This window comes from Notothenia rossii (assembly GCF_949606895.1).
Source record: "Notothenia rossii genome assembly, contig: scaffold_126, whole genome shotgun sequence".
NCBI lineage: Eukaryota > Metazoa > Chordata > Actinopteri > Perciformes > Nototheniidae > Notothenia > Notothenia rossii.
Window position 1 is genome coordinate 82,679 of NW_027639814.1, and position 14,334 is coordinate 97,012.

At 44.9% G+C, this 14,334-nt stretch overlaps 1 protein-coding gene across 1 annotated transcript; it reads left to right on the top strand.

Annotated features, from left to right (window-relative positions):
- The first annotated feature begins 984 nt into the window (after window positions 1–984).
- On the top strand, window positions 985–8,477 carry LOC307027361 (piggyBac transposable element-derived protein 4-like). The gene is made up of 6 exons (XM_079695595.1): window positions 985–1,001; window positions 2,451–2,557; window positions 2,687–2,767; window positions 3,094–3,296; window positions 4,785–4,969; window positions 6,386–8,477. Exons 2-6 carry the CDS (start codon window positions 2,455–2,457, stop codon window positions 8,427–8,429), a joined length of 2,616 nt encoding a protein of 871 aa, XP_079551721.1. The 5' UTR covers window positions 985–1,001; window positions 2,451–2,454; the 3' UTR covers window positions 8,430–8,477.
- The last annotated feature ends 5,857 nt before the right edge of the window (window positions 8,478–14,334 follow it).

Below are 14,334 nucleotides of genomic sequence, written 5' to 3' on the forward strand. Positions count from 1 at the left end.
TGTTGAAGGACATCTCATTTCTCTAAATGCACTTCGAGGACCGAGGATCGAGCGTTGAGGAGGCTCTCTGGAGGAGCTCTAACCGAGGAGAGAGGAGAGAGGAGAGAGGAGAGAGGAGGCTCTCTGGAGGAGCTCTAACCGAGGAGACACTGATGGGTCCTCCACGGCTCCTTCGTGGATGCATTTCCGGGAACAGAGATGTTTCAAAGAGTCGTGACGCACGGCCGGACTGATCTCAGCCAATCACAGCTCTGCATGCATCCCCTGGATATTATTTTATTAACTGCTTTCATCACGACGCCATGTTTCCAGAGAGAACAGCTGAGAGGTCCGTGCAGAAAGCAGAGCAGTGTGTATAATATATATCACTCAGTGTAACAGACCTACTCTCTGTCTCTGCTTTAGTTTAGTAGATATCTACAAACAAAGAGTCCAGATGATTCTAAGACCATTTAGTGTGTGTGTGTGTGTGTGTGTGTGTGTGTGTGTTGTGTGTGTGTGTGTGTGTGTGTGTGTGTGTGTGTGTGTGTGTGTGTGTGTGTGTGTGTGTGTGTGTGTGTGTAGCCTGTTATTGTCTCATTATACCGCACTGTGAATGAATCAAAGTAAATATCTAAGTGGTCATGAACACATCTGTCCATCAGACAGAGGGCTGCTGTGCCTCCTGTCATCATTAATGGACGTCTCTTTAAAATGACCGCTCAGAGGAGAGGAGTTCTCATTTCTCTAACCGCCTGCTGCTTTCCCTCCTCTCTCCTCGGCTCCCCTCCTCGGCTCCTCCGCTCGCATCTCCTGTGGGCGGGACTAAGTCTCGAGGATGGGAGTCGAGGAGGGGAGTTAGAGAAATGAGAAAGGGCCCAGGCGCTGTCTGAGAGGAAAGTGACGTCAGATATCTGCAGGCCAATCACACGAAGGCGGAAGTCCCTCTCCCTTCGCCTCCTCAACTGGAGCGCGCCCGCAGAAGAGCCAGAACCCGGAGCAGCAGGTAAGAAACACATCAAGTAAGACATGCATTAAGATAGCAATGTATTAAGATAGGAATGCATTAAGATTAGTAAGACCGGCACGGCCCGGTTCTCCTCAGGTCCGGGTCCCGCACACTAGCTGAGGGAGCGCTCGGTTTACAGCTCGGGTTAGCCCCTCTGTTTACAATACAATACAATGGGGCGTTATTGGCGCGACCACGTGTTAAACATGGTATCATCAAAGCATTCCGCACAGGTCGTTGTAACAGAACAAAACAAAGAGACACACTAACATGTCTCCTGCTAGCCTGTAGCCTCCAGGCTGCAGCGAGGGTTAACTCTCTGCAACCCGGTACTAGTATCTATCTACACTAGAATCTATCTACACTAGTATCCAGGACTTTAGTACTTCAAACCGGCGCTGTTTTTACTTTAACCTGCACTCACATCTGCTCACTTCTGTAAATATATTGAACATGTTCATTCAAATGCACAACTTTATGTCAACATGTTGATATTTACCTTCTAGTGTATTCTCTGTTTATGTTTGTTATCACGTGACGAGCAGCGCCTTGTGGCGCGCGGCTGAAGTGAATCTGGTGTGATCTGATCTGCTTTAGGACTTCATGATGTAGATGTTTTCATTGTTCCTCAGATAACATGTTATAAATGTCTCAGAGATATTCTCTTAACACAGGGTACTGCCAGGGTCAGGGTCTCTAGGGTCAGGGTCTTCAGGGTCAGGGTCTTCAGGGTCAGGGTCTCTAGGTTCAGGGTCTCTAGGGTCAGGGTCTCTAGGTTCAGGGTCTCTAGGGTCAGGGTCTCTAGGGTCAGGGTCTCTAGGGTCAGGGTCTCCAGGGTCAGGGTCTCTAGGGTCAGGGTCTTCAGGGTCAGGGTCTCTAGGGTCAGGGTCTCCAGGGTCAGGGTACTGCCACTTGTTTAGTTTCTCAGACTCTCAAGAACTCATCGCTAAATAGAATTCATGTTATTCTGAGAAATGGAAAAGTTTAAGTGAGGAGTAAAATGAACAGGTCTCTAGGGTCAGGAGGTTCAGGGTCTCTAGGGTCAGGGTCTCCAGGGTTAGGGTCTCTGGGTCCAGGGTCTCTAGGTTCAGGAGGTTCAGGGCCTCTAGGGTCAGGTTCTCTAGGTTCAGGGTCTCTAGGTTCAGGGTCTCTAGGGTCAGGGTCTCTATGTCCAGGGTCTCTAGGTTCAGGGTCTCTAGGTTCAGGGTCTCTAGGATCAGGGTCTCTAGGTTCAGGGTCTCTGGGTCCAGGGTCTCTAGGTTCAGGAGGTTCAGGGCCTCTAGGGTCAGGGTCTCTAGGTCCAGGGTCTCTAGGTTCAGGATCTCTAGGGTAAGGGTCTCTAGGGTCAGGGTCTCTAGGTCCAGGGTCTCTAGGGTCAGGGTCTCTAGGTTCAGGGTCTCTAGGTTCCTCCCCCGTCTGAGAGAAACGTGTCAATAAAGTTTATTTTGAAATGTTTCCATAGCAACATGGACACGGAGCTGTTAATGGAGTGTGTGGAGGAGGAGCTGGAGCCATGGCAACAGGTGGAGGAAGATGATGAAGATGAAGAGGAGGAGTACTGTCAACCAGGTGAGAAAACAGACAATAACTCATCTTCATCATCACACTCTTCATCACTCTCTTCTTCATTTGTTGTTTTTGTTGACCTCGTGTTTAGTGGCGGGTGTGTTTGATTAATACCTGTCTGTTTTTCTGTAGAGGACAAATGTCTGTCTCCTCTCCCAGCCGCTGAGACCCCGCCCCCCCCCAGGCCCACTCCTCCTGCCCCCCCTCCGACAGGTAAGTGTGTGTGTGTGTGTGTGTGTGTGTGTGTGTGTGTGTGTGTGTGTGTGTGTGTGTGTGTGTGTGTGTGTGTGTGTGTGTGTGTGTGTGTGTGTGTGTGTGTGTGTGTGTGTGTGTGTGTGTGTGTGTGTGTGTGTGTGTGTGTGTGTGTGTGTGTGTGTGTGTGTGTGTGTGTGTGTGTGTGTGTGTGTGTGTGTGTGTGTGTGTGTGTGTGTGTGTGTGTGTGTGTGTGTGTGTGTGGGTGGGTGGGTGGGTGGGTGTGAACAGTAATAGCCTGCAGATGAACGTTAGCTCGTTGCTAACTCTTAGTTTCCTCTCCTCAGCGTCTCCTCTCCTGCAGCTCGTCTCCTCCTCCCTTTCTCCCTCATCCTCCCTTCCCCCCTCCTCCTCCTTTCCCTCCCTTCCCTCCACCTCGGCCCCCCCCCTGATGTCTCAGCCCCCCCTCATCCTGACGCAGACGGCGGGGGGGACGTTCCTTCTCCCAGCAGGGAGTCACCAGGGCTCCCCCATCCTCCTCACCACACAGGTGAGCGAAACAAACACACCCTCTCCATTTTACTGTTTGTAGGGACTCACCCTGTAGGGACTCAGTCTGTAGGGACCCCCCCCTCTAGGGACTCACCCTGTAGGGACTCAGTCTGTAGGGACTCAGCCAGTAGGGACTCACCCTGTAGGGACTCAGTCTGTAGGGACTCAGCCAGTAGGGACTCACCCTGTAGGGACTCAGTCTGTAGGGACTCAGCCAGTAGGGACTCAGTCTGTAGGGACTCAGCCAGTAGGGACTCACCCTGTAGGGACTCAGTCAGTAGGGACTCAGCCAGTAGGGACTCACCCTGTAGGGACTCAGTTAGTAGGGACTCACCCTGTAGGGACTCAGTCTGTAGGGACTCAGTCAGTAGGGACTCAGTCAGTAGGGACTCAGTCAGTAGGGACTCAGTCTGTAGGGACTCAGTCTATAGGGACTCAGTCTGTAGGGACTCAGTCAGTAGGGACTCACCCTGTAGGGACTCACTCAGTAGGGACTCAGTCTGTAGGGACTCACCCTGTAGGGACTCAGTCAGTAGGGACTCAGTCTGTAGGACTTACGGCCCGTCCACACACAGGCATAAAAAAATCTTGAAAAATCTTGATGCTGGGCGTGTCTGAAGCTTGGCGATTTCACTCGACCAACAACCAATCAGGAATCTCCCAGGAATCTCCCGCCCGCCCCCCGCATACAAAGCCTGTCCCTTCAATGTTAAAACGAAGTAAACTGGATATAACCTCCCCAAACAGGTGAAAACCCACCAGTTTCACCAACTGTCTCTGCCACCTCCCTCCATGCCTGGTTCCTCCGGTTTAGGTCCCGGTAGGTGAACAGAGAGCAGTGGTAAAGGACCGGGACATTTCCTACAGCGATGATTCATTTATCCTCCATTTTAAGATGGAAAAGACCGCAGCGGTATCTGCATACAGTACACGCGGTTTGATTGGCTAGCGCCTGCACTGGCGGGATTTGCATAAACGGGATTTGATTGGCTGATGCCAGCTTCGCAAGCATTGGGAGCATCAAAAGTTGAACATTGCTCAACTTTTGATGCTCACGATGCTTGCAAAGCCATGCTCTGCTCCCCACAATGCAGTTCGGCGAAGATTACAAATCTTCTACGTCACCCCATTCAAGTGAATGGGCGAAGCTTTGAAAGATTTTTTTTCATGCCTGTGTGTGAACGTGTAATGTTGAGCAGGTGGGGGCATCTGGTTCAGAGCATGCTGTGTACGAGTCATTTTAACTGACCAATGGTAATGTTTACATGGATTTCTGAAAATGCTCCTCGATTCTATTGGCTCTCAGTGTTACAAAGAGGTGTCAATCACCCAATTTGACCAATGGGTTCCAGAGATAGGGTCCCGCGTAACGTATAGGTCTGCCTGGCAGCTGGCGCAACGTAACTCACAGCAGGTTTCAAGAACGGTGATTTCTTTGCATTTAGGAATTGTTTATTTCTCTTTTCTTGCCACTTTGCCAAATAAGCCAATTGCAACAATGGCAGGCAGGAAAAAGACTTGTACCACTGAGGAGGTACTGGCCATTCTGGCTGAAGATAGCGGGGCAGCTATTTTACCGGTCGACTCTGAGTCGGACGACGAGGACCTCCTGCAGCCAGAACTACACCCGGACAGTAGTGACTCTGATTATGTACTTCCACCATCGGAAAGGTATGTCATCTCTTTTTTATCCATTACTTGGTGTAAGATTATTCATCTATCCTGCAGTGAATTTAGTCACACACTCAAACTGGATGGTATGTTGGCTTCCCCAGCACAGGGCTTATTTACCTCAACATCCATATAGTGTTGTCTGTTTGGAGTTATGTGTTCAACAGTATAGGCCAGCTGCGAGGGGGGGGGGCTGCTGCGAAGGCACCAAGGTTGTTGAGGACTTTGTAGGTGAAAAGTAAGATTTGAAAGTCAATGCGGTGTTTGATGGGGAGCCAGTGGAGGTCGTCGAGGATGGGGTGATGTGGTCGGAGCGTAGCGGAGAAAGAAAGATATGAGAGGTAGAGCTGCGTGTCATCAGCAGTGGACAGTCAGGCTGCTGATGGCGGTGCCAGTGGTGCAGATCAGGTCCAGTGTGGGACCTTTTTTATGGGTAGGAAAATCAACATGTTGTGTGACATTGAAACAGTTGAGTATGTCCAGGAGCTCTGAAGCGGTATTGGAGTCGTTTGAGTCGACATGAATATTGAAATCACCAAGTAATAATACAGATGGAGAGATGGAGCAGAGTTGTGTGAGGAATTCAGCAAGGTCCGAGGGGAAAGCAGGGTTTGGTTTGGGGGGACGGTAAATGACTGCTGTAACCAGGGGGTTTGGACCAGACAGTTTAAATGCAAGGTGTTCCAATGAGGAGGGGGAAGGGATATGTATCGCAATTGTTTTTATATTATTTCTTAGAATTGTGGCAATTCCACCTCCACGCCCATGGTGCCGGTTTTTCAATGTGTATCCTGGGGGTGTTGTCTGGTTGAGGGAGAGGCATTCCTGTGGTTCTGTGATACAGAGAAAGTCCAGATTATTGTCAGTGATGAAGTCATTGAGAATGAGAGCCTTGTTGTTTAGAGACCGGGTGTTGAACAGAGCTAGTTTGAGATGAGGTTGAGTTTGAACAGGCTGGGGTGCTTTGGGAAGGGGGCGTAGGCAGGCAGAGTGCACGTGTTGGTTGTTGTGCTGATGAAGTGGAGGGGGTGTGTCAGTGCGCGCAGCGGACCAGGGGGATGAGATGGAATGATCGGACCGGAGTAAACAAACTTTCGTCCGGAGCTTCGTGAATGTATTTGGGTCGTTGTAGCAGTCCATGTTCACTGATGGTGGAGATCATCGACGGGCATGGTGCAGTGGAGGTGTGCTTCAGCTGGAGTAGTTCCACCATGGAGTAACAAACCTCTTGAGAGGATTAATGTCAGACAGCAGGAACATCTCAATAAAATAGAATATAATAGAAATAGAGCAGAATAGTCTTTATACAACGTAATTGGAATATTGATACATATCCATCCATATAATGTTACGTGTCTGTTTGGAGTTACTTTTTCAAAAGTGCAGGCCAGTGAATTCATCTATTTGTTTTTACAGTGATGAAGATTACGAGCCTAAAATGGCTTCTGCTGCCCCCTCACCTCCTCAGCCATCATCGCCTGCTTCCACTCAGCTGAGACCATCCACACGTACCCCTCCTCAGCCATCATCGCCTGCTTCCACTCAGCTGAGACCATCCACACGTACCCCTCCTCAGCCATCATCTTCTTCATCTGATTCCGAATCACCCAAAGAGACGCAGCACAAAAGAAAAGGAAAAGCGTCATTTAAATCAGCCGCACCCAGGAAGCGTGGCCGAGGCCTGTCTCCCCGAGGTGGGTCCCCCAGAGGTGGGTCCCCCCGAGGTGGGTCTCCCGAAGGTGGGTCCCCCGAAGGTGGGTCTCCCCGAGGTGGGTCCCCCGAAGGTGGGTCCCCCGAAGGTGGGTCTTCCGAAGGTGGGTCTTCCGAAGGTGGGTCCCCCGAAGGTGGGTCCCCCGAAGGTGGGTCCCCCAGAGGTGGGTTTCCCTCTTCCAGAACGACAGAGGAAGACCTCAGGTGGCACACCAGAGAGGAGAAAGACCAAAGACCAGAGCCAGGCAGGTTCATGCCAGCCAGGGTCCCCGGCCCCGCGTTAGACCCCATCACAGCGTGGTCTCCCCTCTCCCTCTTCAGAATGTTCTTCAGCTCCTCCGTGGTCCAGAGGCTCGTCGACAACACCAATGCAAACGCCCTGAAGAGGTCACAGGCTGGAAAGAAGTACGTTTGGAAAGAGCTGACTGGGAGGGACTTTTATGTTTTCCTGGCCATTATCATTTTCTCCGGCCTCGTCCACGTCCACCACAGATCGGACTACTGGAGGAAGAAATGGCCGTACAACTTCCAATTCCCATCTGAGAAAATGTCCCGGGCACGCTTTGAAGCCATCTTGTGGTCGCTGCACATGAGCGACCCTGAAGAAGACAAGGAGAACGAGCGCAAGAGGAACACCCCCGAGTACGACAGACTCTTCAAGATCAAGCCCCTCTACACGGACATCGTTACTGCCTGCAAAGCACATTTCCAGCCCTATCGGAACATTTCAATAGATGAGAGGATGGTGGCCTCCAAGGCCCGCGTCAGCATGAAGCAGTACACGAAGGACAAGCCCATAAAGTGGGGGCACAAACTGTTTGTGCTGGCGGACTCCTCAACGGCATACACCTGGAACTTCTTTGTGTACACGGGGAAGAGTGAGTCCACCACGGGCCGTGGACTCAGCTACTCCTCCGTGATGGACCTCCTGCCTCTCCCTCTGCTCGGTCAGGGCTACACACTCTTTGTGGACAACTTTTACACCAGCCCTGCCCTCTTTGAGGATTTGTCCACAAAAAACATTGGCTGTTGTGGGACCATTAGAAAAAACAAAATGGAGTTTCCACGGACGGAGTTGAATGACCTACCGAAAAAGGCAGAAAGGGGAGATCTGCGGTGGATAAGGAGAGGCAAAATCCTGTTCGTGAAGTGGATGGACACCCGTGAAGTGTCCATGTGCTCCACAGTGCACGAGGCCTTCAGCGGACAGACTGTCCAGCGGAAAGTGAAACAGGCTGGTGTGTGGCAGACGAAGACTGTTCCTGTTCCTGACGCCGTGCTGGACTACAACCGAAGCATGGGCGGCGTGGATGTGTCAGACGCTTTGATTGGGTACTACAGCGTTCACCACAAAACCATGAAATGGTACAAGACTTTTTTTTACCATTTTATGGAAATTGCAGTGGTGAACAGCTTCCTTCTCTACAAGGAGCTGCACAAGATAAGGAATGACCCCGCCGGGACGAAGCCACACACCCAGAAGTCCTTCAGGGAGAAGCTGGCTGCAGAGATGTTGGAGTTTGCTGGAGTCCCTGCAGCAGAAGCAGCACCAGCACCATCCCCCCCACCGCTCACATGCATGCCCATGTATTATGGGGAAGATGTCCGTATCAGGAAGAACTGCAGGAACTGCCTTGATGCTGGCAAAAAGAGGGTGAAGACACCTTTGCACTGCGTGAAGTGCCAGGTCCCTCTGTGCTTTACTCCCAAAAAGAATTGTTACCAGGAGTGGCATGCCAAAATGTTGTAACATTGTAAATGTTTTAAATAAATCTGCTCCAGTTGGAGTCGAACTTCATTTTGTATGTTTTTTAAATTTATTTAAACTTTTTTTTACAACAGTTGCATTTGGATGGAATGAATACCTATAGTGAAAATTCAAAGTAATAAAATGATTTTTACAGTGAAAAAGGTCAAATGGAACCAATGGTTCCCAAATTACCCAGAGGTGAGTCCGCCTGGACTTTATTTTGCTAAACCTCTCTAAAAGGTCAAGTTTCACTTATTTTGCATCAATCTTGATACAGGGTACTTATTATGTCATAGTTTGGATTCCTAAAGCTTGTAGTCTACTAACCCATCATTCAAGGGTGGTTTTCACCCTTGAATAAATCACTCTTTATTATAAATCACTCTTTGTTATAATCACTCTTTATTTATGACATATCTACGGAGCCCCCCTGGTGACATTGGTGAGAAAAATATGAATGCGTGGCCACGAGTTAGTAATTATGTTCCCACGAGTTAGTTATTATGTTCCCACAAGTTAGTTATTATGTTCCCACGAGTTAGTAATTATGTTCCCACGAGTTAGTTATTATGTTCCCACAAGTTAGTTATTATGTTCCCACGAGTTAGTTATTATGTTCCCACAAGTTAGTTATTATGTTCCCACGAGTTAGTAATTATGTTCCCACGAGTTAGTTATTATGTTCCCACAAGTTAGTAATTATGTTCCCACGAGTTAGTTATTATGTTCCCACAAGTTAGTTATTATGTTCCCACGAGTTAGTTATTATGTTCCCACGAGTTAGTAATTATGTTCCCACAAGTTAGTTATTATGTTCCCACAAGTTAGTTATTATGTTCCCACGAGTTAGTTATTATGTTCCCACGAGTTAGTTATTATGTTCCCACGAGTTAGTAATTATGTTCCCACGAGTTAGTAATTATGTTCCCACAAGTTAGTTATTATGTTCCCACAAGTTAGTAATTATGTTCCCACCAATTAGTAGTTATGTTCCCACGAGTTAGTAATTATGTTCCCACAAGTTAGTTATTATGTTCCCACGAGTTAGTAATTATGTTCCCACAAGTTAGTTATTATGTTCCCACAAGTTAGTAATTATGTTCCCACCAATTAGTAGTTATGTTCCCACGAGTTAGTAATTATGTTCCCACGAGTTAGTAATTATGTTCCCACGAGTTAGTTATTATGTTCCCACAAGTTAGTAATTATGTTCCCACGAGTTAGTTATTATGTTCCCACAAGTTAGTTATTATGTTCCCACGAGTTAGTTATTATGTTCCCACAAGTTAGTTATTATGTTCCCACGAGTTAGTAATTATGTTCCCACAAGTTAGTTATTATGTTCCCACGAGTTAGTAATTATGTTCCCACAAGTTAGTTATTATGTTCCCACAGTTAGTAATTATGTTCCCACCAATTAGTAGTTATGTTCCCACGAGTTAGTAATTATGTTCCCACAAGTTAGTTATTATGTTCCCACGAGTTAGTAATTATGTTCCCACAAGTTAGTTATTATGTTCCCACGAGTTAGTTATTATGTTCCCACGAGTTAGTTATTATGTTCCCACAAGTTAGTAATTATGTTCCCACGAGTTAGTAATTATGTTCCCACGAGTTAGTTATTATGTTCCCACAAGTTAGTTATTATGTTCCCACGAGTTAGTAATTATGTTCCCACAAGTTAGTTATTATGTTCCCACGAGTTAGTTATTATGTTCCCACAAGTTAGTTATTATGTTCCCACGAGTTAGTTATTATGTTCCCACAAGTTAGTTATTATGTTCCCACGAGTTAGTAATTATGTTCCCACGAGTTAGTTATTATGTTCCCACAAGTTAGTTATTATGTTCCCACGAGTTAGTAATTATGTTCCCACGAGTTAGTTATTATGTTCCCACAAGTTAGTTATTATGTTCCCACGAGTTAGTTATTATGTTCCCACAAGTTAGTTATTATGTTCCCACGAGTTAGTAATTATGTTCCCACGAGTTAGTTATTATGTTCCCACAAGTTAGTTATTATGTTCCCACGAGTTAGTTATTATGTTCCCACAAGTTAGTTATTATGTTCCCACGAGTTAGTTATTATGTTCCCACGAGTTAGTAATTATGTTCCCACGAGTTAGTTATCATGTTCCCACAAGTTAGTTATTATGTTCCCACAAGTTAGTTATTATGTTCCCACGAGTTAGTTATTATGTTCCCACAAGTTAGTTATTATGTTCCCACGAGTTAGTAATTATGTTCCCACAAGTTAGTTATTATGTTCCCACGACTTAGTAATTATGTTCCCACAAGTTAGTTATTATGTTCCCACAAGTTAGTAATTATGTTCCCACCAATTAGTAGTTATGTTCCCACGAGTTAGTAATTATGTTCCCACGAGTTAGTTATCATGTTCCCACAAGTTAGTTATTATGTTCCCACAAGTTAGTTATTATGTTCCCACGAGTTAGTTATTATGTTCCCACAAGTTAGTTATTATGTTCCCACGAGTTAGTAATTATGTTCCCACAAGTTAGTTATTATGTTCCCACAAGTTAGTAATTATGTTCCCACCAATTAGTAGTTATGTTCCCACAAGTTAGTAATTATGTTCCCACGAGTTAGTTATCATGTTCCCACAAGTTAGTTATTATGTTCCCACAAGTTAGTTATTATGTTCCCACGAGTTAGTTATTATGTTCCCACAAGTTAGTTATTATGTTCCCACGAGTTAGTAATTATGTTCCCACAAGTTAGTTATTATGTTCCCACGACTTAGTAATTATGTTCCCACAAGTTAGTTATTATGTTCCCACAAGTTAGTAATTATGTTCCCACCAATTAGTAGTTATGTTCCCACGAGTTAGTAATTATGTTCCCACAAGTTAGTTATTATGTTCCCACGAGTTAGTAATTATGTTCCCACAAGTTAGTTAGTATGTTCCCACGAGTTAGTAATTATGTTCCCACGAGTTAGTAATTATGTTCCCACAAGTTAGTTATTATGTTCCCACGAGTTAGTAATTATGTTCCCACAAGTTAGTAATTATGTTCCCACAAGTTAGTAATTATGTTCCCACAAGTTAGTTATTATGTTCCCACCAATTAGTAATTATGTTCCCACCAGTTAGTAATTATGTTCCCACGAGTTAGTTATTATGTTCCCACCAATTAGTTATTATGTTCCCACGAGTTAGTAATTATGTTCCCACGAGTTAGTTATTATGTCACGAGTTAGTAATTATGTTCCCACAAGTTAGTTATTATGTTCCCACTAATTAGTTATTATGTTCCCACGAGTTAGTAATTATGTTCCCACCAATTAGTAATTATGTTCCCACAAGTTAGTTATTATGTTCCCACTAATTAGTTATTATGTTCCCACGAGTTAGTAATTATGTTCCCACCAATTAGTTATTATGTTCCCACCAATTAGTAATTATGTTCCCACCAGTTAGTAATTATGTTCCCACGAGTTAATAATTATGTTCCCACGAGTTAGTTATTATGTCACGAGTTAGTAATTATGTTCCCACAAGTTAGTTATTATGTTCCCACTAATTAGTTATTATGTTCCCACGAGTTAGTAATTATGTTCCCACCAATTAGTAATTATGTTCCCACAAGTTAGTTATTATGTTCCCACGAGTTAGTAATTATGTTCCCACCAATTAGTAATTATGTTCCCACAAGTTAGTTATTATGTTCCCACGAGTTAGTAATTATGTTCCCACAAGTTAGTTAGTATGTTCCCACGAGTTAGTAATTATGTTCCCACGAGTTAGTAATTATGTTCCCACAAGTTAGTTATTATGTTCCCACGAGTTAGTAATTATGTTCCCACAAGTTAGTAATTATGTTCCCACAAGTTAGTAATTATGTTCCCACAAGTTAGTTATTATGTTCCCACCAATTAGTAATTATGTTCCCACCAGTTAGTAATTATGTTCCCACGAGTTAGTTATTATGTTCCCACCAATTAGTTATTATGTTCCCACGAGTTAGTAATTATGTTCCCACGAGTTAGTTATTATGTCACGAGTTAGTAATTATGTTCCCACAAGTTAGTTATTATGTTCCCACTAATTAGTTATTATGTTCCCACGAGTTAGTAATTATGTTCCCACCAATTAGTAATTATGTTCCCACAAGTTAGTTATTATGTTCCCACTAATTAGTTATTATGTTCCCACGAGTTAGTAATTATGTTCCCACCAATTAGTTATTATGTTCCCACCAATTAGTAATTATGTTCCCACCAGTTAGTAATTATGTTCCCACGAGTTAATAATTATGTTCCCACGAGTTAGTTATTATGTCACGAGTTAGTAATTATGTTCCCACAAGTTAGTTATTATGTTCCCACTAATTAGTTATTATGTTCCCACGAGTTAGTAATTATGTTCCCACCAATTAGTAATTATGTTCCCACAAGTTAGTTATTATGTTCCCACGAGTTAGTAATTATGTCACGAGTTAGTAATTATGTTCCCACCAATTAGTTATTATGTTCCCACCAATTAGTAATTATGTTCCCACCAATTAGTAATTATGTTCCCACAAGTTAGTTATTATGTTCCCACGAGTTAGTAATTATGTCACGAGTTAGTAATTATGTTCCCACCAATTAGTAATTATGTTCCCACGAGTTAGTTATTATGTTCCCACAAGTTAGTTATTATGTTCCCACAAGTTAGTTATTATGTCACGAGTTAGTAATTATGTTCCCACGAGTTAGTTATTATGTTCCCACAAGTTAGTTATTATGTCACAAGTTAGTAATGCGTTGCCACACAATAATTATTGAGCTCTGTAATGAGGAAACTGAGGAGCAAGCTGTCACATGCAGAGGTGAACACAAGACAACATTAGCACGACCAGTAATCCTACAAGCTGTCATCACTACCCTCCTGAGTGTCAGACATGGTAGCTGATGATGTAGGCCTACTTCTTTCTCTCTGGTTGAGTCTGCGAAAGTCTCTGTCATCTTAGACAAGTGGATGTAATCAAATAAGTATGTGAACATAACCAATAACCTACCATAGCCAATAACAAATGAATGTAGCTTATTTTATTTGTGTTGTTCATTCATATCTTATTTTACCTTAACATTTATTTATTTATGCTTTTTTTTTTTAAATCTCCAGTTTTAAAGGATATTTTTGATTACTGTCCTATAGTATACATTGAAATGATTTAAAACCTGTTGATCCCAATAATTATAAAGGAGTGCCTTGGAAATATGTGTTTACATAAATCGTGACCAAACCGTTTGAACTTAGAATAAAGTGAACTATCTAAACACTCAGAGTCCTTCACCTCACTGAGCTGTAGCTATCAGCCTCTCAGTCTGACAGGAGATGACTCTCCTCCACCTCTCAGAGAGTCCTTCACCTCACTGAGCTGTAGCTATCAGCCTCTCAGTCTGACAGGAGATGACTCTCCTCCACCTCTTAGAGAGTCCTTCACCTCACTGAGCTGTAGCTATCAGCCTCTCAGTCTGACTGGAGAGGACTCTCCCTCCACCTCTCAGGGAGTCCTTCACCTCACTGAGCTGTAGCTATCAGCCTCTCAGTCTGACTGGAGAGGACTCTCCTCCACCTCTCAGAGAGTTCTTCACCTCACTGAGCTGTAGCTATCAGCCTCTCAGTCTGACAGGAGAGGACTCTCCTCCACCTCTCAGAGAGTCCTTCACCTCACTGAGCTGTAGCTCTCAGCCTCTCAGTCTGACAGGAGAGGACTCTCCTCCACCTCTCAGAGAGTCCTTCACCTCACTGAGCTGTAGCTATCAGCCTCTCAGTCTGACAGGAGAGGACTCTCCTCCACCTCTCAGAGAGTCCTTCACCTCACTGAGCTGTAGCTATCAGCCTCTCAGTCTGACTGGAGAGGACTCTCCTCCACCTCTCAGAGAGTCCTTCACC

What these genes read in the sequence shown, in the direction of transcription:
- LOC307027361 (XM_079695595.1), top strand. Translation starts at nt 2,455, where the DNA reads ATGGACACGGAGCTGTTAATGGAGTGTGTGGAGGAGGAGCTGGAGCCA. An exon ending in GGAGGAGTACTGTCAACCAG is followed by an intron (nt 2,558 to 2,686) that starts GTGAGAAAACAG and finishes GTTTTTCTGTAG; the next exon opens with AGGACAAATGTCTGTCTCCT. An exon ending in TCCTGCCCCCCCTCCGACAG is followed by an intron (nt 2,768 to 3,093) that starts GTAAGTGTGTGT and finishes TCCTCTCCTCAG; the next exon opens with CGTCTCCTCTCCTGCAGCTC.